The sequence below is a fragment of the Gopherus evgoodei genome, chromosome 1 (genome assembly GCF_007399415.2).
Source record: "Gopherus evgoodei ecotype Sinaloan lineage chromosome 1, rGopEvg1_v1.p, whole genome shotgun sequence".
Taxonomy (NCBI): Eukaryota; Metazoa; Chordata; order Testudines; family Testudinidae; genus Gopherus; species Gopherus evgoodei.
In genome coordinates this window covers 322,717,970-322,743,341 of record NC_044322.1, presented here as the reverse complement: position 1 = coordinate 322,743,341, position 25,372 = coordinate 322,717,970, and the positions used below count along the sequence as shown (strand labels likewise).

The window sequence follows — 25,372 nt, the reverse complement described above, 5'->3', positions numbered from 1 at the left end:
TCCTAAGATGTGGTTTACACTACAGACCTTCATCAGTATAACAACATCGCTCAAGGGTGTGAAAAATCCACACCCTGAGTGACGTAATTATACTGACCTATCCCCCTATCCCCCCCGCCCGGAGACAGCACCATGTCTCCTATCGCAATAGCTACCACTTCTTGGGTAGGTGGATTAACCAAGCTGATGGGAGAGCTCTCTTCCATAAGCTTAGAGCATCTTTATTAAAGCACTATGGTGCCACAGCCACATCAATGTGGCATTTTAAGTGTAGATGTGCCCTAAGTTACATATGTGCTTTTTAAAATTTTACCCCTGAGTCTTAGTGAAAATTAATAGAACTAAGGGTGTATCTCTATAGCGAGTTAATGCACAGCAAGCCAGTGTGTGACTCTATACAGCACACCAGCTTGCCAAGCACTTACTCTCTGTGTGGACCCCGCTACCATGCACTAAACATTCCCTAGTGCACTTTGACATACTCCTGTTTCAAATGCACTATGTCAAAATGCACTACAAAACTTTTAGTGCCTAGTAGCAGGATCTACAAGGTGATTCAGTGTATGGCCAACCAATGCGCTATAGAATCACACCTTGGCTTGCTCCACACTAACTTACCACATAGAGACACCCTCAGGCTCTGAAGAGAGTTGAAGAGACCTGAAAGTGCTCCGCCCTCATGAGGCCAGTTCTACACTAGGAAGACGTGGCTGGTGCGAACTGCAACCCACCCATCCCCACTCTGGAGAAACAAACTCCGTTAGTAAAAATGCACCTTTGCCAGTTTAACCATATCAAAAGTAGGGCTTTTGCTGGCACAGCTGTGTTGGGCACACATCACACCTCTTCACACCCCCTACTAACGTAGCCAGCCAGCAAAAATTTGCAGTATAGTCCTGGTCGTCGGTATTTGACAGCCTTTCTTCTACAACAGCGGTTTCTTTTACTGCAGCATCCTCTCTGTAGAAGGTGCTGGCAGCTGCTTCTGCAGTGGCAGGCTTACAATATTAAACTGAGCCTTGTAAGTGGTTATTGATTTATTTGTTTTAACTTCTCAGTAACAGGAAAAACTATTATTTACAATCGTTTTTCCCAGAAGATTCCCTTAGGACTGAGATCAGCCCTTCTACATTTTCAGTTGGGATGCAATTGAGGCTCAAATCATCTTCATATATTCCTAGGTTTTAGGCCAGAAGGGATCATTCGATCATCTAGTCTGACATCCTGTATAGACCACAGAATTTCATCCAGTTACTCCTATACTGAGACCAATAACTTATGTTTAACTAAATCGCTTCTTCTAGAAAGGCGTCTAGTCTTGATTTGAAGACATCAGAGATGGCATATCCACCTCTTCCCTTAGTAGTTTGCTCCAATGGTGAACCTCCTCACTGTTGTTATGGTTGTGACTTATTTCTACTTTTAAATTGTCTGGGTTTAATTTCCAGCCATTGGTTCTTGTTCTACCTTTCTCCACTAGGTTAAAGAGCCCTTTATAACCCAATACTTTATTCCCATGAAGGTACCTTATAAACCATAATCAAGTCACCTCTCAAGCTCTTTAATCTCTCTCTGTGAGGCTTTTTTTTCAGCCCGCAATAATTTTTCTGACTCTTTTCTGCACCCTCTCTAATTTATGAAATGTGGACACCAGAACTGTACACAGTATTCCAGTATCAGCCTCACTAATACTGTGTATGGAGGTAAAATCACCACCTTACTCCTACTCAGTGCTCCTGTTTATACATCCATAGATGCCATTAGCCTTCTTTGCCACACCACTGCACTGGCCAATCACATTGAGTTGCTTGTCCACTATAATGCCTAAATCCTTTTCAGAGTCTCTGCTTTCAGAATACAGTCCCCCATTCAGGAGGTACGGGTTGCATTCTTTGATCCTAGAGGTATGACCTTGCATTTGACTATATTAAAATACAGTGTGTTTGAATGGACCCAGCTTACCAAGCAACCCAGAGCCCTCTGTATGACTACCCTGCCCTCAAGTTATATACCACTCCACCACTCTTTGTCTCCTCTGCAAATGTTATCAGTGATTTTAAATTTACCTCCAGATCACTGATGAAAATGTTGAACAAAATTGGGACTAGAACCCTGCACAACCCCACTAGAACATACCCATTTGATGATGATTTCTCATTGACAACTACTTTCTAAGATCTGTCTGAACCTGTTGGCTCATTACTGGGCATCGTTACTTCCCCACTGCAACATCCAGCCAACAGAGGGATCCATAACCCCTCCAGCACAAGAAAAGGAAGTATTGCTAAAGGCTAGAGGGGACCCGGAGGTTGTGTTAGATAAAAAGCAACCAGCTGGAGGCAGCGGGCTGGGAGCTGGTGGCAAAGAGAAGGCCAGACAGGTTGGGATCTGGGAGCCAGTTTGGAAAGCAGCCTCTTGCTGGCAAAGGGTCAAGTGGCACTTGTACCAGATAGAAACCCAGAAGTATCCTGCGGGGTGGGAGGGGGGAGTGAGCATATGGACAGGCCTGACTAAGAGTATAGGTGCTGGACAAGAGGACTGGGCTCTGGCTGGGGGCTCTGCAGGCCTGTGTGTGACAGCCTGCAGGAGAGCAGTGGCCTGGAGTGAGTACCTTTGGCACCAGGCCATAGGGGTCCCACCTCCTTACCCCATACTGGACTGTCCTCAGAGGCTTTGTTAGGAACTTAACTTAATGTAACTTAAAGCAATCATTAATTGCACCATTTATTGCTGGCATCCTTCGCTATTCCTCAGATGCTGTGCTTATGGAAACACACCAAGGCCTAGAGACTGAAGGGCCTAGTGCATGGAGCTCCTCTAGCACTTGCCGCTAAGTCTGTGGTACGCCCAGAACACTACCAGCCATATAGGGGACTGCTGTTCCACAGCACTCAGAGGGTATGTCTACAACACAGCAAAGAAAAACCCACAGCGAACCCCAGTCAGTTGGCATGAGCCAGCTGCAGGTTTTTCTTTGCTGTGTAGACATACCCAGAGCGACTCCCTGCAGTGGGGCCGGTTACAATAGTCATATGGCCAGAGCTGATGAAACACCTCACATACGTGCATTACCTTTCACAATCTGAAACCTCTGGGCCAACTTATCTGGAAGACACACTGGCAACTTAACATTGATAGGTGCAAGTGACATAGGAGTTGTAAGTTCAAACAAATTGAAGGTGTGTAACTTGCTATAAAGTGGTCAAGTGGGTAAAGAGACTCAACAAACAGAGGTTGGATCAGGTTCAATACTGCTACTCCAGTAAGGATAAATAGCATGAAGTCTTGGCTTCAAGTCTATCCTGATAAGGGTAAGGTCAATGTATTGGTTGTGCAGTATGGAGGAGGAATCTTTGCAGATAAGCAAATGCCTGTGGATTATTCAATTCCTTGCTTGGTACATTTTTTTCTTGTTCATTACTAGGACAAGAATTCAGTCAGTGCTGATTTAACTGAATGGTTTATTTTAAAATTGTAGGCTCAGGAATATGCTTTTCAGGGGACTTCTGAGCAATAGCTACATATTTGTGGGCATCCAACAGCTCAAGAAAAATCAGAGATCCCGAAGAGAGCCATAGCATATAGGGTATTGAGTCACACTAAATCAGAAGGGCTACGAGATTTAGGGGGATTGGCAATGCGATCCAGATGTAAACGTTTTAATCTTATTTTTGCAAGTCCTGCATAGGTCAGTAGTGATTCCATGTCACTGCTATCCAATGGCTGTTTAGTGGCCTATGTGATAAGATTGCTGTCTCAGTCTGATTTCTAGTGGACACATCAGAAAAACTGCTGTCACTTTCGGCAGATTTGCCAGTCTCGACAGAGAGGCCAAGGATGAAATGGTTGCAGAACCCCTCCTGGAGATGGTCTCTCCAAACAGGTGTTGAGGCACATAAGTAAGACAGTTTTAGGGGGGATCTTCCACTGCTTACACCCATGCTTTACTACTTCTGAGGAGAAACATTATTTCAGTCTCTGTTGCTGTCAACCCACTTTCAACTTGACTTGAACAGAGCGTAATGCATTTGAGTCTCTGCACTGATCTCATTTATTTGCTAAATGCTAGCTCTGTTTGGCTCCGAGAACCCATCATGTCAGAGATTGCCACTGTCACCGTGTGCTTTGCAGCTTGCGGTAACAGATCTGAGGAGTCGTGGTGAATGGTCAGCTGCTTGAGCTGTCTGCTCTCACCACTACGCTGGGGTGCGAGGCTGTGGACAGGAGCAGGGAAGGCAGAACAACAGAAACGAGGCTTCTAAAGATCTGCTTGTCACTTTTCTGGCTCTCCTTACACTAGTCCAGCTTTTGGAAGCACAAGTTTATTCAGGCAGCCTAAGCCCCATTAGCCTTATGTGCCAGCCCCCCTTGCAGGATTAGGAAAATTTTGGACACTGCTATGGACATGTTTAATTTTAATCTATAAAAATATAGCAGAGCATGAGACTGTGGAAAACAAGACTGCTGGGTCCTAGATACCTTGAGAGTTTCTTCCTGACACCTTGATGAGAAAGAGGATTTGCATAGGGGTGACCCCAAACATACAGAGGGAAAATCTGGAAGCAAATATATTTAGTAAGTGGCAGGGTGTTTTGGTTTATCAGACAGATAAGTATAGAGTCCTCCCACATAAAACTGGCATAAATCTTTCCTGTCAGCCCTTGGAAAGCCCTTGCAAGAGCACAGAAAGGGCAATATTTGTCCTATAATCCTGCCACTGTGCAAGGTAATGCACTACCTAGCTCACACTGCTATGTACTGTACACATACACACATATGCCTAGAGGTTGTATTAGTGAATGATGCACAAAGGTCCCTATTCAAAGCCTGCTGAAGTAAACAGGCATATTTCCATTGAGTTGAGTGGGCTATGGATCAGGCCCTAGAGTTCTAACTTTTGCTGTTCAAACTGGTGGGGGTGTCTATCTATTTAGGGATTTCATTAGGCAGGTGACTTGCAGCATAGGGAGGAAAGGTTCTGTGGGTTAGGGCACTAGACTAGGATTTGGGAGATTTGGCTTCAAACCCTTGCTCTGCCACAGACTTCCTGTGTGACCTTGGGCTAGTCTCTGTGCTTCAGTTTCCCCTCTTTAAAACATTCCTACCTCACCTTGGTGCTGTGAGGGCAAATACATTAAAGATTCTCAGGCATTCAAATACTATGGCAATAGCAGCCATGTTAGTACCTTACAGGATCTAGTTCACACCATTACTGCTATGCTCCCTTTTAGAATAACAGAGTAAGAACAGAATGTTTGTCTTACTTTGAATTTCCTGACCTAATTTGGGTTGTGACTCAAATCTAAGGCCTGGGAGTTTTGTTCACAGAGAATTAAAAAAATATTCCCAATGTAAAAAGTTGTTAAAGAGCATCCCTAATGGCAAATTCTTTGTGGGGAGGAGTGGTTTAAATTTAGCAATTGTATAAAAACTGGGCATTTAATTTCCTCACATTTCAATTTCTTCTTGCAAATCAAATACATAAAAGTTCTGGCAGTAACTAACTTTTGAGATCGCACTTCCTTTACAGAACTTTCTTCTTAATATCACATCTGAACAATAAAAGTTAAACTTTGGTGACTGAAAAAGATAAGTACCATATGGAAAGCTTCTTCAAACAGTCTGTGTGATCTATAATCACTAGCGCTCTCCCTATATTTAATAAATAAGTAGATTGATCCTATAGCACAGGGGTTCTCAAACGTCATTGCACTGTGACCCCCTTCTGACAACGAAAATTACTACACAACCCCAGGAGGGGGGACTGAAGCCTGAGCCCGCCCGAGCCCCCCTGCCCTGGGCTGGGGGTGAGCAAAGCCCAAGCCCCACCACGATGGGCGGGGGGGAGGGGGCAAAGCCCAAGAGCTCAGCCGCAGGCAAGAAGCCTATAACCTGAGCCCCTCCACCCAGGGGTGAAGCCATCGGGCTTTGTCTTTGACCCTGAGTAGTGAGGCTCAGGCTTTGGCTTCAGCCCCACGTGGTGGGGCTCAGGTTTCAGCTTCAGCCCTGGGCCCCAGCAAATGTAATGCCAGGCCTTTGGGGTCCCGACCCATAGTTTGAGAACCACTGCTAAAACATATGCTAAAGATTTGAGTGAATGATGATGTATGTTATAACAAATGTTGTCTATAGGAAGCATTATTCAATGCCAACAGGAAATCTATAGAATCTATACATATAGAATCTATACTCATATGTATTTTTAAAGGACTGCAACTTCATATATTTTTGTATATAATAATTATTCCCTTTACCAGCTGTGAATTAGTAATATTGGATGAAATGGGTACCGAATGAAAAGAGCATCATGCAAAATAGCCATAGATTTTGCCTTTTTGACATTTGAATGATACTGAGGCATTGCAATTAGTATACTGAGCCAGCTATCCACCGAACCACACATGCACACCCAACTCTGAGAAACACTGAGGTACTGGAGCTCGGAATGGTTCTATGCCATACAGTACATGTTTTCTAATTAGCCAGAAACCTGCCAATTTTCTAATAAATGTTCTTCCAACACTTATTAATACTTTTCACACAGAGTTGAGATGCACTGGCAGAGCTGAGGAGTGCAAGGCATTGGGGTGCACTTGCAGAGCTGGAGGTGGAAGAGGGTTTGGTGCAGGGAGTTGGAGTACACTAAGCTGTGTTGTGCAGGAGGCTGGGGTGCAGTTGGGTGCACTGGCAGTGCTGGGGGCCTTCCATACCTGAACCCCCAACCTCTTTCTCCTCCCTTACCATCCATCCCCATCTATCCCTCTTCTGATAATCCTCCTCCCCTTGCTGAAGCCCCAAACCTTTCTCTCCTTATTTCCTCATTCCTCCACTCCACTGTACCTCTCTTCCTCTCCCAGGAGGTATACACATGTCTGTTTCCCACTCCCCACTCCCACCCCCCAAACTGCCACCCATGACTCACAAATCACAGCAACCTCCAACCATTCAGTCCAAAGCTCCTTTTGTTTTAGGAGGGGGCTTGTGATTAACTTCTCCTGAGTTCTGTTCATTGAAGGGTGAGATCACAGCCATCAATCTCTGCCAGGTGTGTGATTACTACCTCTCAGTTTAACAATACAAGGCAGCAGAAGGAAACCAGTTTCCTTGTGGTGGCTGTAACTCAGGAATCTCTTGGTGATATAACCCCAAACTTGAGTCACTAATGCTACCCTACATCCCCATGAAGTGCACCAAATTTGAAAGCGATCTGATTATCCATTTGGACTGTAGAGAACTTACAAATGTCAAGTTTAAAGTATATTGTATTGGTAGATGGGCAGTGTAAAAATGCACATTTTATTATATTCTGTTCTCATTTTGGGTCCCCAAAAATTTAGTGGGAAACTCACACTATGTTGGGTAAAATGAGACAGATTGAGACCATTTTGACTTGTACTACATCAATAGTTTGATTTCTAGCTCTGCCCAAGAAAAACTCGTCCTAGAATTTTTTTTTTAAATGGCTATGTTTTCAGGGTTTTTAATCTTTGCAACCCTGAGCTCAAATGACTACAAATTTGGGTCACAAGCTTTACCTGGTACCCTCCAGAGGCGAACGAAATTTCAAAGACATCTAACTAAAGCATGTAAATTTTAGAGGACTTTGAAAGGTCAGTCTTTGAACAGATGTCATGACGCAAGCTTAACTACAGTGACACTACCATGCCACAGTAATATTAAACATTAAGCTATGATCTTTTAGGGCCCCATGCTATATTTGTTCACATAAGTCTATGGACTTTCCATAGACTACTGTGGCCTGATTCATATGAAGAAGCTTTGCAGCATTGATTTCCTTGTTTTTAAGCTTCCTTGGACAGCCACTGTGTCTCTTCAATATTTTGCAAAGTGCCAAGCCCGTGGACACCACTTAAAACTAATAAGTAATATTATAATAATACTGAACATGTAATTATGTATTATGTTACAGCCTGGTTGAAAGCCCATTGAAGTCAAGGGAAGTTTTACCAGTGGCTTCAGAAGGCTTTGGATCAAACCCTTAATTACGTATGTTGATTTTTCTTACTGTCACTGCAATCATTTATCAATCCTGTGGTTCCAAACTGAGACAGACTTCAGGCAACTACCCTGGTTTGACATTAATAGTCTGCATTTACTGATGAAAAACAGACACGGGGCAATTCAGGCCCTTGTCCTGCAAGATGCCAAGTGCCTCCTGGGTGGCGCTGAGCCACCTCAAATCTACTGCAGCAAACAGGAGTTAAGGAGGCTTAGTTCCTCATTGGATCAGATCCTAGAGGACTTGCCCAAGGTCAGACCAAGAGAATAGAAACCTGGGGTGAAATCCTGGACCTATTGCAGTCAATGGAAAACTTCCAAGTTTTGCCATCAACTTCAATAGAGACAGAATGTAACCCCAGACTCTGACTCCCAGTCCTCCTGACCATAAAGGCCATCCTACTTCTTCATGGGTTTGGAAGAGTCAGGATTTTGATGATTCTTTGAATGCTTAATATATTTAACAATCAAAGGGGAGGCAAGGGGAGGACTTCAGGATCTCAGTCAGTAGTTACAAACGTGGAATTAATTGACAAATTATTCTACTAGTTAAGATTTGTAAACTGCATGAAAGCTACACAGCAATATATAAACCCTAAGTATTGCACACTCAGCACTCGGGCTGTATGTTGTCATTTAAATGGTATTAACTACCTTCACTTTGTTAACAAGAAATTATACTTCCATGTCTGTTAGCTGTGACCTTTGACTCTTTATATATTGAATGTTGTTTCAATTAGAAACATTTGCACCACAGATAGGGTATAATGTATTTTATATTGTTCTTCATGTAGCTATAGGCAGCATTCAAAGAAACCTGGGCTCTAGGACCCTGAGAGAGGGCAGATCTCAGGCTGCAGCCTAAACTAGAATATCTCGCAGCAATTAAACGGCCCTTAATCCGAGCCCCGCAAGCCTGAGTCAGTTGGCACAGGCCAACCACGGATGCCTAATTGCAGTGTAGACATACCCTACTTTTCTGTTAGTAGTGTATACAGTAGTATGATTTCATTTTCCATTTGTCTAATAAAGGAAGATATAGAAATAATTATCCTGCAAAGACTTCAGCATGTGCCTAATTTGATGCAAATGAATATTCACATTTGTAAAAATATGCAAGCCTAAATTTTTGTGGGATTGGGTCCAATATATTTCCACATTCAAAACTGCATTCCTTGTATTAACTCAAGAGAGAGCTTATTCATATTGACCTGCAGCATATATCTTAATTATTATAAAAAAGACATTTAAACCATGCTATTTGGCTTGTCCATTGTGATGTTTAAATCTCTGTGCACAAAGTTTATATAAAAAGGAGATATTTGGGTTAGTTTGTTAAAAAATTTGGTTACTATTTTTGTGTATTCAAAACATGGAATTGGAAATATAAGACTATAGCTGGTAAAAATGCCAATAGGTTTTTTTATTTGCAAAAAATACCCCAAACAAACTGTTCTAGGTTTTTCTTCAAAAACATGAAAAAATTTAAGAAAAAAAGTTCCATTTAAAAATGTATGGTTTTGATGGAAAATTGTCAATGAGTCTTGCAAATAATAATTATACAGGCAAACTATCTTCTCAGAGGAAACTGTTTAACTCAGAAAAAAATGTTTCTTAAACCTAAACTGTCTGTGTGACTCATATAAGTAAAATATGTAACAAAACAGTCTGTACAGCAATAAAATTATAGTTTCGCTTGTGTGTTTTGTGTGCATAAAGGGCAAGGTGATTTTGTGTGTTTTATTTTAGTGGTGTGCAGGTATTTGCTTTTAAAAGGGAGAGAATATATTAAGAACCAACCTTTTGTGTCCCCAGCTTCACAAGTCTTAAACTGTGTCTGTGAAATTGCTGAAAGGTATTCAGGAGACAGAGGCTGTAATCCACAGGATTCCTCCAGCTGAATTAGCGAACCACAGTCCTGAATTACAATGAAATTAATTAAAACCACAGTACCATATCCAAAGCATTTAACAATATGCATGGTGTAAAAAACTTTTTTCAAGGACAGCTAATGAGAGAAAAAAAATATTTGATTGATTCTGAAATCCATTTGTCCTCCATTCAACACACTTTGAAATGCACTATGTACCAGTGATTTGCAACAAACTTTGCCAACCTACAATCAGCATGTAAAAGGTTGCATTGAGCAGTTCCCTGTGCATCATTTTTGTATAAAAATAAATATACTTTAAATTGTAATCACTGTTTAATTCTTACTTGCTGCCCACATTAATTTTATATAGAAAACCTGCACTGAAACAGAACATGTTTATTTGATGATATGTGCCAATTTAGCTTTAAGAAATACATGTATCCCCAGAATCTCACATGCAAAGGAAAGACAGAGAAAGAGAAAAGAGGAATCTCAAGAGGAAGAAATGATTGAGCTACCAAAGGGGCTGACTTGGAAAAATTATTACCTACTGTGGGAGATGGACATAATGAAACGTAATTTACCTCAAGAGTTTGGCTCATGCATACTATAGACAAAAGGAAGACCCAATAACGATCCATATGCTATATTAACATGAATAATACTCTATGGCAAAGAAAGCTTAGAATTAAAAAATAAATCTTATAAACAGTATTTTTTTCTTTTTCATATTTATAGTAAATGTGTATATGTGCATTGAGATCTACAATTAATACATATATTATATCTTTGTATCTAGAAATAAAAATAAATTATTCAATCCACAGAGAATACTGAAGTACTAAATTACACTGATGGAAGAATACACTGTAAACACATTTTGTTGAACAGCCTGTTTTCTTGCAATTCGATCATTTCAACTAAATGTTATGGACTTTAGAAACCTGCATAATGGAATTTAATTAATGTTTGACACTTTAGAAATCTGGCAGTAACAATCTGGCATACCGATCATTTCAAAATAAAAAGCCTTAAAGTTGTGGGTGAATGAGTTTCATTGGCTTCAAGGAAATGAGTCTGTCTGAAAACTGCTTTAGGGGTCTTATCCTGTGAGGCACCACTAACTTCCAATGGGACTATTCGGGTGCACAGCCATTATTGGCATTATTAAGACTTAGCAGGCTTGAGCCCTTATATTTTAAATAATGTATTGTACTGACGTTCTTGCGTATCTAATATACAACCATCTGTGCTATGGTATAACTAGTATAATTTGTATTGTGCTACTTCTGATAAGAGTACTATTTTATAATTTCCTTCATGTATAAAAAGATGGTAGAATCCCTGCTTTAAATGCTTAGCTCAGCTGTAACTATGATACTGTGGCAAGTGCCTCCATAATGCATTCACATTTTTTATATTATAACTGTGAAAATGAAAAATATGGCATGCTATGGAGATCAAAATAATTTTGTGTTTATGACAAGAAAAAATATGAAAATCTGACTGCAACATACATTAAGCCATTTATTTAAATACACTGGTTAAATTAAACATTATTCTATCACAATTTCAGTTCATTTTTAATTTTTCATAGGATTATTACTTTTAAACAATTATAAACATACTATACAGTGGCAAGCAGTTTAAATAGACAGAATAAACCATATAAAGAATGGACATTTTATAAAAAGATTTTTCACATTGAAAGGACAATAAAAAGAAATGTTTAGAAGAAGATAGTGAATTTATAGTTCCCCTATTCATTGAACTATACTGGTTTTTGTTTAATTCTTTTTTGTTTTTCTTAAATGATACTAAAATAAATACATCTACTGACATGTATTTACTATTTCTTCTAAAATGCACAGCAATCAAACTATTTAGAACAATGTTTTTAATATAATATACTTTGCCTCCACCTTCAAATTAGAACCATGAATGAATGACAATCAATTAGGTCTTTAGACTGTTGGAATGAAATCCTAACACCATTTAAGTCAATAGAATTTTTGCCACTGACTTGAATAGAGCCAGGAAGTTATCCTTGAAATAATTAAATACTAGTGTACCTTAATTTTTGCTAAGATTACTCTAGGGGTACACCCAAAACACAAAAAGCAAAGTGGTCTCTCATATAAGGCTTGATTCAATGCCCCTTCAAGTAAATGGAAAGACTGTCATTGACTTCAAAGTGTTTTGGATCATTTTAATGCACAGGATTCACTGTAGTGGAAGACACTGTATCTCTGTGGGTTTTTTTGTTTGCACTACCACCTTACTCCCTGTTTGGGGTTTAACAGTTAAAGAAGGTTGATATAAGCAAATGAATGACACTGAGTTCTTCTAGTGTCAAACTGTGATGTCCTCTTGGAGTCTTAGGGTCTGGACACACTGTACAGATATTTGACAGAATTACTTAAACTAACAGTAACATCAGAAAACTTCAACCTTGCAGCACAACAATTTGCACAAGGCTTCACTAGGAAGGCCTAAATTCCTGACTAGCCTGATCTTTGCTCTCAACACAGTGCCATAAGATAACTTAACAAGGATTTTCTTGTTCAGACTTGTGCAGTGTAGGCGTTTAAACAAAAAAAAATATTCTTTGATTTTATTTGAATTCACTGAGTGATACCATCAAGACCAAATTTTGTCTGGCAGGCTTACATTTATTGGGTCAGTTTCATTTGTTAAAAAGCACGTGGTCTGAAATACAGCATAGATTGTTTAATAGCAGAATTCTCAACTCAGAGCACCTGGCTGTGAGAGGTCACGGTACCTGCAGTACTTGAGGGAGGCTCATTTTTGCTTTTACAGAGGTCTAATCTTTTATGATCAAAGACATGTTTAATATTGCTATATAAAAATGGAGCTGAGGCAGTCAGAGGTCAGGAACTAACATTTACTCTAGCTCCATGTATGGTACATTAAGGGCTTTATTAACAGCTTGTGAATTTGTCAAGTCCCCCACAGGTACTGCAGTGCTATGACATCCTTCTCGCCGTGTCCGAAGATGAAACATCTTGTGATCTTAAGTATGTTTACAAGCTATCACTCACTGCAAAGATGAGAGGCACCCAAGCAAACTTAAATGATACTTTCCCCTTAGTGTCTGCTCCTGTGCATACTCATTTTTAAAGGGCAGACAAAAAAAGAGCCTTGAACGCCTGGACTGAAATCAAAAGGAAGCGTCGCTGAAATATGTATTCCAATATATAGCTAGAATTGATTCTACGACTTGTTTGGCACTTTATTAGTAAACTTCACTTTTTTCTTTACAGAAAATTTCTGAAGCATTAGCAAACAAAAAGATAGCAAAGCTTTCTCATGCATATCTAGGTAGCTTTCTGTTAATCCCAACCAATATTTAGAGAAGGAAAAGGTCTGTTGGGTGAAGAGGAAATCATCTCTCTCTAAAACAGTCTATAGCGAGATTTCTGCTTCATAAGAAGCATCAATTACACCCTTTAAACAATCGCCCTAGGTTTTCAGCATGTTACCAAACAACTACCTCAGGTTATTAATGTAGAGTTAATAATTCTGGATGTTTTGTTTCACCTAGAGCATGAGATAATAACAGGTTACTATGTATCAGAGTGGTAGCCATGTTAGTCTGTATCACCAAAATGAGAAGTACTTGTGGCACTTTAGAGACTAACAAATTTATTTGGGCATAAGCTTTTGTGGGCTAAAACCCACTTCAAGAGATGCAACCTGATCTGATAAAGTGGGTTTTAGCCCACGAAAGCTTATGCCCAAATAAATTTGTTAGTCTTTAAGGTGCCACAGGTTACTATGTAGTTACCAGTGCCTACATTATAACTTATAGCCCAGAATAGTTAGAGCACTCTCCCTTTCTCCCACTCTGGCAGAGAGGGGTGAATTGAAGCTGGGTCTCCTCCATCCCAGGTGAGAGTGCTAACCACTAGACTAAAACCAATAAAGTAGGCACTTCCTCCTCTTGGATTTTGAATGAGGCCTAATCTGGTAGGTGCACTCTCTGGATCAGGCCCCACACGCATGTTAGGTGGACAAACCCCTACCTGTTTGTGGTTTGTGAATTGCTTTGGGGCTGAAGCAGGGAAGTAGGTGTTGGGACACTTAGAGGGAAGCAGCAGTACACATGCTCAGAGACAGAAATGTAGGCACAAATTTTACTCTGAAAAAAGTAGGTTCTCAGCGAGTTTAGATGTCTACAGGATTTGGTGGGAGTTTTGTGGACTGCAATGAATCTAGGATCTAAGCACCAATGTACTTTCTTGATTCTCACTGTAAGTGCTCAGAGCAGAACACTGAGAAGTATTCCCTGCCAGTCCTACTGAACAAACAAAGGAGCAGGGTATCAGAGCTTATCGTGAAATAATAAGAAATATATAACTAAGCTCATGGACAACTGACTTTTTGCATTAAATACCGTGGATAAGTACTCAGAAATGTAATCCCACCTCCTTCTTCTGTCACAAACCCAAGCTTGTCCAGAACGGTGGAAGAGATCAACCTTCTTTATCAAAATGGTGCAGAAGAGACCTTGCACAACTCCCACTTGTTTCCTAAACTCCCAGCTACACTATCTTGCCCAGTGTTAGCTCTACCTCCTTACAAACCGTGCAATCATGGGCAAGCTGCAGCTGATCAGATCTCCTTTAAGTGCCCTGTGGCACACGTGCCCTCCCTTTACAAGGTTGACATTACTGCCCTACTTCATTTAACTCTGTTTAAATTTTAGAAATGACAGAATCAAACTTCTTGTGAAGCAGGCTATTTTGAATGCTCTCTAAGACTTTTTAGTCTCACTGGGGCTACTTGATCTGGTCCTATTTAAACTAAGGCATATTTCTCATTAAGTCCTTTCATCTCTCCCTTTTTAGCCAGTCTAGCTCTACCTTTTTATACATAGCTAAAGCTTGATGAAAAGTGATTAAAAATGGAACTCTGAAAGGAATGCTAATAAAATTAGTCAAAGAATGAGCTCATAAAAAGTGAAATTATAGCTCATTGGGAGGAAATAAATTGTGAGCAGATGGATTAGTTCCACTCTATCAACTTTATTAATATTGCAGTAACAAATGAGGGAATAGTCAGCATGCTGACTTCTATTCAACTTGCTCTCTATATCTGGCTGAATTAATCAGTGATAGATGAACCACCAAAGATTCAAATGTTCAGTTTGATTCAGCTCTACACCCAAAAATGTAATTGCTTAAATGAAAACCTATTAGGCTTGCAAAAACAGAAATCTCACGCAAGTGGCTGCCTCTTGAGAAATTTAAAGTACTTGAAATCAATGGGAGTTAGGTACCCAAATATTTCTATGGATCTGGGCCTTAGTTTCCCTGTGCCTCAGTTCCCCATCTGTAATATTGGAATAATATGCCAGGAATGTTGTGAAGACAGGTTACATTAAATACATTGTGAGGAAAACAGCTTCTGCAGTAATAGGGGGCCAAGAAAGTACAGTAACTAGAAAAGGAGGGAAGCTAGTAAGCTAGGATCTGGAGGTTGCTCCTTACAACATGTAGCCTGAAGTTGGCAGGTGGAAGAGGATATGAAATGCTGGGAGTTTGACAGTATTGGCAGTCCAAGGAAGGAACATAAGAAACAAGAGCTGAAATGTGAGTAAGGCGGAGCTGTGCAGTCTCATATTGTTTTAAATTAAATGATATGATTGACAATGAGAGAGATAAGGTGGGTGAGGTAATGTCTTTTGGTGAGAGGGACCCTCTCTCAAGCTTCACAGAGCTCTTCTTCAGATCTGGGAAAGGTACTCAGCCCGTCACGGCTAAATACAAGGTCAAACAGATAGTTTATCATCATAGGTACTAATTACTTATGCTAAACTATCTGTTTGACCTTGTATTTATCTGTGACACTCTGAGTACGTTTCCCAGACCCGAGGAAGAGCTCTGTGTAAGCTCAAAAGCTTGTCTAACAGAAGTCGGTCCAATACAAGATATTACCTCACCCACCTTGTCTCACTAATATCCTGGTATTACAACAACACTGCATACAATGACTGACAATTCAGATTGGATTTTAATTTTTGTCTAGAAATATAATGTAATTTTTTTTTCATGCCATTTTCTTTTCACTTGGAATAGCTACAAAATAATGTTACACTGCCATTGCTCTAAACACTGAAGGAAGAATGTCATGTCTACACTGGGGTGTCTTTTGATGGAATTTAGGCACCTACCCTACTTTAATTCTTTTGAAAATCCCCCTAGATACCTATCTGCAACTTAAGGCACTTAAATACTTTTGAAAATCCGTCCCTAAATACCTGTTGACTGAACTGTGGCCACAAATGTGTCTCATCCTGAGACCACAGCAGATGTAAAATGGCTTCCTCTATAATGAGAATGATAAGCTCAGGAAACAAACAAGAAATTATTTTGCTGAGTTTGATCTGCTTATCAGCAGAAACATTTCAAGTTCCAATGACTTTTCATGTCATGTATTAACCATTTTAATGAATTATTTCAGTTAGAATGAGGGGAAGTTCCATACCATCACCCTCTTGACAGCCCAGTAGTCAATGCAGGGCCTCTGGGAACCATCCTTGTTTTTAACAAAGAAGATCAGGGCCCCTGCTGGAAAGGTGGAGGTCTAGATAAAGCCCTTCTGCAGATTCTCCTGCAGATAGACATTAAGAGCCTGGTGCTCTAGTTTGGAAAGGATATAGATGCAGTTGAATGGAATTTCAGGACCTGGCTGAAAGTTGATAAGGTGTATCTGTGGTGTGGGGATAGGGTGCCTGAATTTCTGTTGTCAAATACATCTGCAAGGTCATAGTACTTGTGAAGTATTTCAATGGTGGCAGCCAGGATGGTTGGGGGCATGCCCAACTCCCATGGGTCTATTCCCTCCCTGTAGAGATTCCCCAAACAACAACATGAACAGCAGAGAATACCAATATGCTGTGGTCTCTGGAAGTCAGAATCATTAGCAGTAGTGGGAGCAAAAGCATACTGTCTCTTATCACCAACGTATACAGGAACCATGGGCAGAGAGCAAGAGTATTCCCAGGATGACCAAAAAGTGGGAGACCTGAATCAATCTGAACTAAAGAGTCTCCTAGTGCCTCTATTGCAATGTTTTTCAAACAGGGGTGTCAAGTATAATTCCCAGTTCTGGACCTTAGCGTCCAAAATATGGGTACTAGCATGAATTCCCCTAAGCTTAATTACCAGCTTAGATCTGATAGGCTGCCACCGATCAAGACTTAGAGTAGAGCGCCTGATAGACTCTGGTCTCCCCCCAAAACCTTCCCTGGGGGTCCCAAGACCCAAATTCCTTGAGTCTCACAACAAAGGGAAATAAACCATTCCCTTCCCCCTCCCTTCTTCCTCCCAGCTCCTTCCCGCCCTGGGAACACTAGGAGATCGCCTGATTCAACTTATTGAATCACCACACCGAGAGGAGTGTTACCTTCCCCTTCACCCAGAGGCCGTACAGATTCAAGCTGCGTGAATCTAACACAAAGAGAAAATTTATCCTTCCCTTCTCCCCACCAAGTCCCTTGAACCGTAACTAGGAGAAAAAAATCACACAGGTCTTAAAAGCAAAACTTTTAATAAAAAAGAAAGAAAAAAGTAAAAGATTTATCTCTGCACTTTAGATGGTAAGAAGTTACAGGGTCTTTCAACTATAAACAACAGAAAGAAACTTTCTCCAGCAGAAACACAGTTTAACCTACTTCCAGCAAGTACACATATGCAAATGGAAAAAAAACAAATTAAAAGACTATGACCGCCTTTTCTTACTTACAATTCTGAATAGATAAGAGACTGTAGCAGGGAGATTGGCAGAAACCTGGTTGCACCTCTAGTCCCGTCCAGGACCCAGAGAGAACAAAGCCAAACCCCAAACCCACAAACAAAGGCTTCCCTCCTCAAGATTTGAAAGTATTTTGTCTCTTGATTGGTCCTCTGGTCAGATGTTTGCAGGTCACTGTTTGTTAACCCTTTACAGGTGAAAGAGACATTAACCCTTAGCTATCTGTTTATGACAAGGGGTCCACAAGGGTCCACTCCATGGGATCCATGGCCCTGCTGATCAATTCCTCCTCCTTCCTCCATGCACCTTCTGCACACCAGGGAGCAGCTTGAAGCAGGGACGGAGCACAGTCAGGGGAGGGGCGGAATCATGTCTGCCACCAGCCCTGCTGATCAACACTGCCCACTCCCTCCCAGCGCTTCCTGCACGCCAGGGAACAGCTGTTCCCAGGCATGCAGGGGGCACTGGGAGGCAGGAGGGTTTGGGGGTCCATGGGAAAATTTTAAATCAAAATGGAGGTCCTTGGGTTACTAAAGTTTGAGAACCGCTGTTCTGGGGGGTAATAGCCCCTAAAGAGGTGGTATGGTGGGTGACCAGCCCCAAGGGTAGGAGCGACACATTAGTGGATCTGGGGAATTTTTATACATGTCAGGGATCCTGTTGGCTTTAGCTACATCTTCGTACATAACATTACCTGAGGTCACTGAGCTGATTAGGGACTCCAAGTAGACCACTGGGCTCATTGGGAGTAGAAGCTGCAATGGCAGTTGGAGACACATCAACAGTGGGTAAGCAATTGCTGTTATCCCGACAGGTGCATGGAGATCAAAGTCTCTGAAGGGGAATGAGATTGGTGCAGCCTGGACCTCCTTACTATGGCTTAGCCTTGATGTTTCCTGACCCTGAAATTGATCCGACTTTGTAGTCCATCTCAAGGGAAAGTGTCTGCTGCCACCATGATACAGGCACAGGCCCAAAGTTTGGCATCGGTTTTTCTCAGCCTCAGACATCTGTGGTCAGGCCTGGCCAGCATATGTGGGTTTTGTGTCTGGGAGTGGGGTGTGCGGTTGAGAGGAAGTGGGCGGGGGCATTGTCAGGGCTCAAGAGCCTGGGCTACGTTCATGATGCCACTCAGCAAGGTAGTCGCCAATTCTGATACACAGGTGGATCTGGTTGTTGAGATGGGATGGCAGCTCAATCTGTGCTACTTTGTAGCACTTTATATTATCATTCAGCCCAATCCCAAACTGATGACATTGTATGGCCTCACTCAGTGTCTGTGGAGAGGCAATGGAAGTTGGCAGTGTATTAGGCAGCTAATCGATGCCCTTGCTGTAGCGTTTGCAGCACAGCTTCAGCAGCTTAGGTGCACAGGGGGTCACTAATGATAACTGACATTTCCTGAATGAACTGCTCCAACTGGCCCAGAATAGGGCTAGACTGTTCCAAGAATGCGGGCCAAGGCTTTCCCCGTGAACAGACTAATGATGAACCCTGCCCTGGTTTGCAGGGAATGATTGGGGGTGTAGCAAGAAGAGCTGGTATTGGTTTAATAAACCTCAGACTGATCATGATCACCACTACATTTACCTGGCTATGGGACCTTTGGTTTCTGGGGGGCAAGAGCCAGGGGTTCTGGTGAAGCTACCTCAGCTTGTACAGCCACATTCTGTGCCTGCAGGGTGGACCCCTGTGCCTGCAAGTTCTGTATGATCCCCACCAGCTCCACCAGAGAAAAATTGCCCTGAGTGGAGTCCATTGCAGTGAGGTGGGCCCCTAATCTTTCTATTGAGCTGCTCAAACTGTAGCCGATCAGGCCATGGGCAGTCAGGTGTAGGGTGGAAATGAGAGTTTTGTCTACTGGTTAGAGCTGGGTCCAGATGGGGACAGAGTCTAGGAAATGAGCAAAGGGTCAGTACCGGAGGGACAGAAACTGAATGCCAGAGCTGGAGAGTCCACCAGAGATGTAAGCCAGAGGCAGTGCTGGGGCTCAAAGCCCGAAATCTAACACCCAGAGGGGAACAGGGATTGGAGCAGTGCAGCAGCAGGGACTGGAAGCAGGAACTGGAAAAAAGGAGCGCGCAACCGCAGACACCATAGGCACTGAGAAGCTTCTGATTTGCTGTAGGGGCCAGTCTTATAAGCCAGGCTTCTAAATCAGCAGCCAGTCAGGGGCTATGGCCACTCTGTCAGTTCCAAGGCAGTACAGCTGGGCTCATTGATTGTCAAGCTGTGAAGTTAGTCAGGGAGCAGGCCAGCAGCTCATCCTAACTAGTCCGCCCCCTGACCCTCAGTCACTGAGTCCTTAGATCTCTGTCATTCTCAGTAATATGTCATTTTGAGAGTGTAACTGTTTTTTTTCCATAGGTACATACTGTATGAATTAGGTTCATTCATGATACAACATTTATGAAGAGTAGAATAAATAAAAATAATTCAGGTAAGGATTAGTGAGGCATCACTCTTTAGTAGAACTTTGAGAGTCTGAAAAGCTCAGATATCATCTCACTAGTAACTAAAAAAGAGAAATTTGACTTTGGTGCATGTGAACAATCAACCTCACTTTGTTAAAAATCAACTTATAAACATGTGTTTTGCAAAATATTTCAAGCTGTTCAGGTTTTTTATTAAAAAAAAAAGTAATTAATTACAGGTTTTTTTCTTCAGATAAAAAGTGAACATTTCCATGGTCTTTTCTATGACATTTTCTAAGTAACCATGCATTTCTAATTCAACATCTTAATTTTCCTATGTGAAAACAGTCACTATGGGCTAGATTCACAAAGGGACTTAGGCACCCTAGATGCCCTGCTGCTGAGTGGAGTTCTCAGCCCCAAGTTAGGTACCTAGGCTCCCAATATAATATATGGGGAGAGTTAGTTCCCTAGGAAAGGGATTCTCAGAAGCCGGCAAGTCATGCAGTAAGCCACCTTAACTAGTCAATAGCAAATGCAGATGGAAGGGTCAGCGCTTATGCCCAGATATCTTATAAAAAGGTCTCCAGCCTTGATCTGAAGATTTCAAGAGATGGAGAAACCATCATCTCCCTTGGTAGGTTGTTCCAATAGTCAATCACTCACACAGCTAACAATTTGTGCCTTATTTCCAATTTGAATGTGTCTGATTTTAACTTCCAGCCATTTATTGGTTACAACCTCTGCTATATAATCATTGCAAATTGCCATTTTAAAAATAAGCAAAAACTATTTGCTCCATGAAATTAAAAATGTCTGTTTTTGCAAAATGGAGTACTAGATGTGACCAATGCATTTAAAATTGTATTTGTAACAAAATATTTGTTTATAGTCATAGAAGAAAAATAATTTTTGTTCAATTTCTTAGAGGATTTAAAAATTACACAGAATGAAAATTAAATCAAGCCAAATGAGATGTCGTTTGAATCATCTAGAAAAAGCATGTGTTCTCTTTACACTTGCTAATGCTAAATCAAGTATTTTAAAATACTTAAGCATAGCTCAAAAAATGGGATGCTCTCCTATTTCTCTGGATTTGCAAAGAGAAATTTTTCAGCTATCTTAAAATGAATAAAAGCAACAAACCTCTCACTTTCTAAAACAGCATTTGATCAGCCATTGGGTAGGATACATAATGTCTGAGTGGAAGCTGGAGTTCTGCACTCTTGCACTGGTGTAAATCTAGTTCAACAGTTATTCTGGGTTTACAATGATGTAAAAGACAGCAGAATTTGACCCTTTATTTTGAGAAGGATTAAGAAGGTTTTAAAAAAAAATGTGAAGGTATGGAGGCAAGCTATCAGACTTCCTGATTGTTGTTTTGTTTTGTTTGTTTTCAATATATGTAGTGCTCATGAGGCATACTGGGACTGGCACAAGGCAATATGAGCTGAAGTCAACAGAAGTAGGGGCTGCTGAGCATCATGCAGGACATTTTTAAAAATAAAACACCAAGATTCGCAGGTCTGCAGTGCATATTAACAACTGTTGGTGTTCTGTGAACTTCTGCACAAACACTTTTATGTGGAAACTTGGGTTATGCTCCAGGACATGTAAGGACCTGGAGGATACCTGGAGGATTTCATTTGAATCACATAAGGTCTGGAGAATATCAAGGAGGCAGCTAACAGCCCCAGGAACATCAACAGGATCAGACTGTTCTGAGGCTGTTCTTCCACCCAATGCCACAAGTGCAATTTGTTCCTGCCTTTCATGCAAAGACAGCAGCTACATATGTGTTGTTTTATTCTCTTTCATGGAAAATATCACTCCTGGTGTGGATGGCCAGTATGAGGCATTCCGCTTCCCTCAAATACTGCAATGGGGAGACAGATATGGGAGCAGACGGTAGGGCTGAGCCAACATGGGTCTGTGGATTCTATAAAATGCATATTAATTGGCAATAACTCTCGGCGTAAGTGGAGTGAAGGGAAAATCAGGTAAGGTACTTGTGCATGTCCATGTGAGGAGAAGCCTTTAAAAGATATGCGGCAACAGTGCATGTACTGGGGAAACAACAATAAGTCCTCACCCCTTATATATCCCAGCAGTGTACCAGGACACAGGTACACAATCCATATTGAGTTTGATAGCAGCCAAGCAGCTCACTCACCATCAAGCATTCTGAAAGCTGTAGATGTATTTGACTACATTTTAATCTGTCCAACTAAAAAGGAACAAGTGAACGATTTGTTACACAAGATCCACGCATCAGCTGGAGACCACAGCCATACGCCAGAGACTGTGTGCTTCTAAACTGTCCCATTGACCCTCTCTTCCCTATCCTGCTCCGTGATAGTCTGGCAGCCTCACTGCCAGGGGCTTCCCCAGCTGCTGTTTTTCCACTGAAGGTTCCTGCGAAGAGAATAAACTATGGAGGGTCTCCACAGAAAAGCGATTACAGTGAGAGGCAGCTTTTTAGCAGATATTATTAATCACATTTATTAAAGTATTGCCTAAGGACCAACCAAGAACGGGGCCCCATTGTGCTAGGCAGTGTACAAAGAGTAGATTATCAAATTTGCAAGTGAGCAGGAAGACAATCAATGATCTTCCACTGTATTACTGATTTTGTTAAATCAGTTAAAGACTCTCTGTGTCTCATGGGTAAAGGCATCATTGCACTGTAGAAACCATTCAACACAGTATATCTGTGAGGCTTTTCCAACTGTAACCCTTCTGCCAAGTAGAGTCGGCAGCAGCAAGGGCCAGGTTCAATATCATGGGGTTCCTCTTAACAATACAAAAGAGAAAAGGCTCAAGTCCTCCACCCCCCCATAATATGGGAAAACTAACCACCACCTTTGGCCCCTCTCTGAGGCAATACTTCCCCATTTGCAAGCATCGAGTCTGTGCATAACAAAAGAAAACTTCCATTAAAAGGGAAAGGGAACCCAGTATTAATCTGGGAAAACACCACAACTCAAAAGCACATGACCATAAGCAAACACCACCACACAGTACATTGGGCAGTGTCCTTTGCCTCACTTCCCATCTTGCAATGTGAAATTCCGATGAACCAATGTCCCTCCAAAGCATCACTCCCCTTTTCCTCCGCTGCATCCCACTCACAGTTGGCTGTCCTTGGTCATCAAAGACCCAGAGTTCAGAGGTGTGTTCACCTCACGCTCCTGAAAGGGGGCAGGGAAAGGGGAAATTGAGCAATGCCTTTGCTGTTGCAGAGATGGTGGCAGCTAGCTCGCTGCTGCTGCTCACTGCTGCCTTGTCATAAACAGATAGCTAAGGGTTAATGTCTCTTTCACCTAAAAAAAAAAAAAAGTAACCTGAAGCACCTGACCAGAGAACCAATTAGGAAACAGGATTTTTTTTCAACTCTGGGTGGAGGGAAATTTGTGTCTAAGTTCTTTGTCTTCTGCCTAAATCTCTCTCAGCTAAAATAGGATTTTTTCTATTTCCTGCTTTCTAATCTTCTGTTTCCAAGTTGTAAGTACAAAGTGGGTTTTTTCTTTTGTATTTACATGTCTATAGTGGCTAAAGTGCTTTAAATTGTATTCTTTTTAAATAAGGCTGTTTATTCATATTTCTTTTAAGCAATTAACCCTGTATTTGTCACCTTAATACAAAAAAAAACATTTGCATGTATTTTTCTTTCTTTTCATATAAAGCTTTCTTTTAAGACCTGTTGAAGTTTTTCTTTAGTGGAAAACTTCAGGAAATTGGGTCTGCAGCTCACCAAGGAATTGGTGGGAGGAAGAAATCAAAGGTAGATCTGTGTGTGTTAAATTTACTAGCCTGACTTTGCATTCCCTCTGGGTGAAGAGGGAAGTAATTCTGTTTTCCAGGACTGGGAACGGAGAGGGTGGGGTCCCTCTGCTTAGATTCACGGAGGTTGTTTCTGTGTAGCTCTCCAGGAGCACCTGGAGGGGGGAAGGGAAAAAGGATTATTTCCCTTTGTTGTGAGACTCAAGGGATTTGGGTCTTGGGGTCCCCAGGAAAGGTTTTTGTGGGGACCAGAGTGCCCCAAAACACTTTAATTTTTTGGGTGGTGGCAGCAGTACCAGGTCCAAGCTAGTAACTAAGCTTGGAGGTTTTCATGCTAACCTCCATATTTTGGACGCTAAGGTCCAAATCTGGGACTAGGTTATTGACATGGTGGCAGCGGTGGGAAAAATAAAATCCAAAAGCCAGTAGGAATATTATATTTTTCTTTTCTCTGCTAGGGGCTTTAAGCAGAGAGGGTTTGGTTTTAAAAGGAACCAGAGAAAAAAAATTTTTCTGCTCTCTCTGGCAGCTGTGGCTTGCATATTAAGCAAGCAACCATTAAGAGACTGTTAAGGGTCTTTTGTCACAATAGCACTCCCATTAGGAGGCAAATACCAGCACTATATACATGCAAATAAAGTGGTTTTTCTGGTTTACTTTACATTAAAAAAATTAGCTAGGAAAAAAGGGAAAAAGGCACTGTTGCTAGGCAGACCCCAGGAGACAACAGAGCCTGCAGTTCAGACAATAAACACCGGAGGGCACAAGTGTCAGCTATCCACCAATCCCTCGTAGACCCCAAATTTATCAACCCAAAGGCCAAAGTGCCAATTTACCCCTTCATGTCACAAGCTGTAGACTTACCTACAGCTGAACTGCCTGTCCAGTACAAAGGCTGGTCAGAAATGTGGACTTTTGCAGTCTATGACAACTATCCTATTCCCATGCTACTGGGGGAAGACTTGGCCAACCTGGTGAAGCGGGCCAAGCAAGTGGGAATGGTTACACGTAGCCAAACCAGGCAAGCTTCCAGACCCATTCCTGTTCCTGAGCCGTCCACAGACGCCCCGTCTGTGTTACCAGAGACCCAGACAGAGGTAGGGGACCCAGATTCCATGCCAACCGCTGAAACAGCCACAACACCTCCAGTCCCGGGCCCGGAACTGGAACAGCAACCAGCCCCAGCAATTGCAACCACATCTTCAAACTCAACGCCAGAGGGAGCCAGCGAGCCAACACTGGCAGAAGCAACAGACAGCCATACCCAAACGGCTCAGCCAGAGCCTGAAATACCCTCAGGTACACCAGCGAAGAGCGGTTCACCAGCAACGGAAACAACCCCATCACCTACATCGCTTCCAGAGGGACCAAGCCCAAGTCCACAGTCTGAGGAAGAACTGGTTACCCCAGCCTCAAGGGAACAGTTCCAGACGGAGCAGGAAGCAGATGACAGCTTCAGAAAGCTTGGGCGGCGGCACAGAGCACCCCACCGCCTCTCAGCTCC

The 25,372-nt window shown here is 41.8% G+C and overlaps 1 protein-coding gene across 3 annotated transcripts in view; it reads right to left on the bottom strand.

Annotated features, from left to right (window-relative positions):
* The window catches only part of CPED1 (cadherin like and PC-esterase domain containing 1), a 232,083-nt gene that overhangs the window by 36,254 nt on the left and 170,457 nt on the right, over positions 1-25,372 (bottom strand). For all 3 annotated transcript variants that reach the window (XR_003998531.1, XM_030549097.1, XM_030549098.1), the window contains one exon: positions 9,820-9,937. Coding sequence is in view for 2 of the 3 variants with exons in the window: in XM_030549097.1 (XP_030404957.1) it covers positions 9,820-9,937 (118 nt within the window). In the remaining variant the exon portion in view is untranslated. The remainder of the gene's footprint in view (positions 1-9,819; positions 9,938-25,372) is intronic.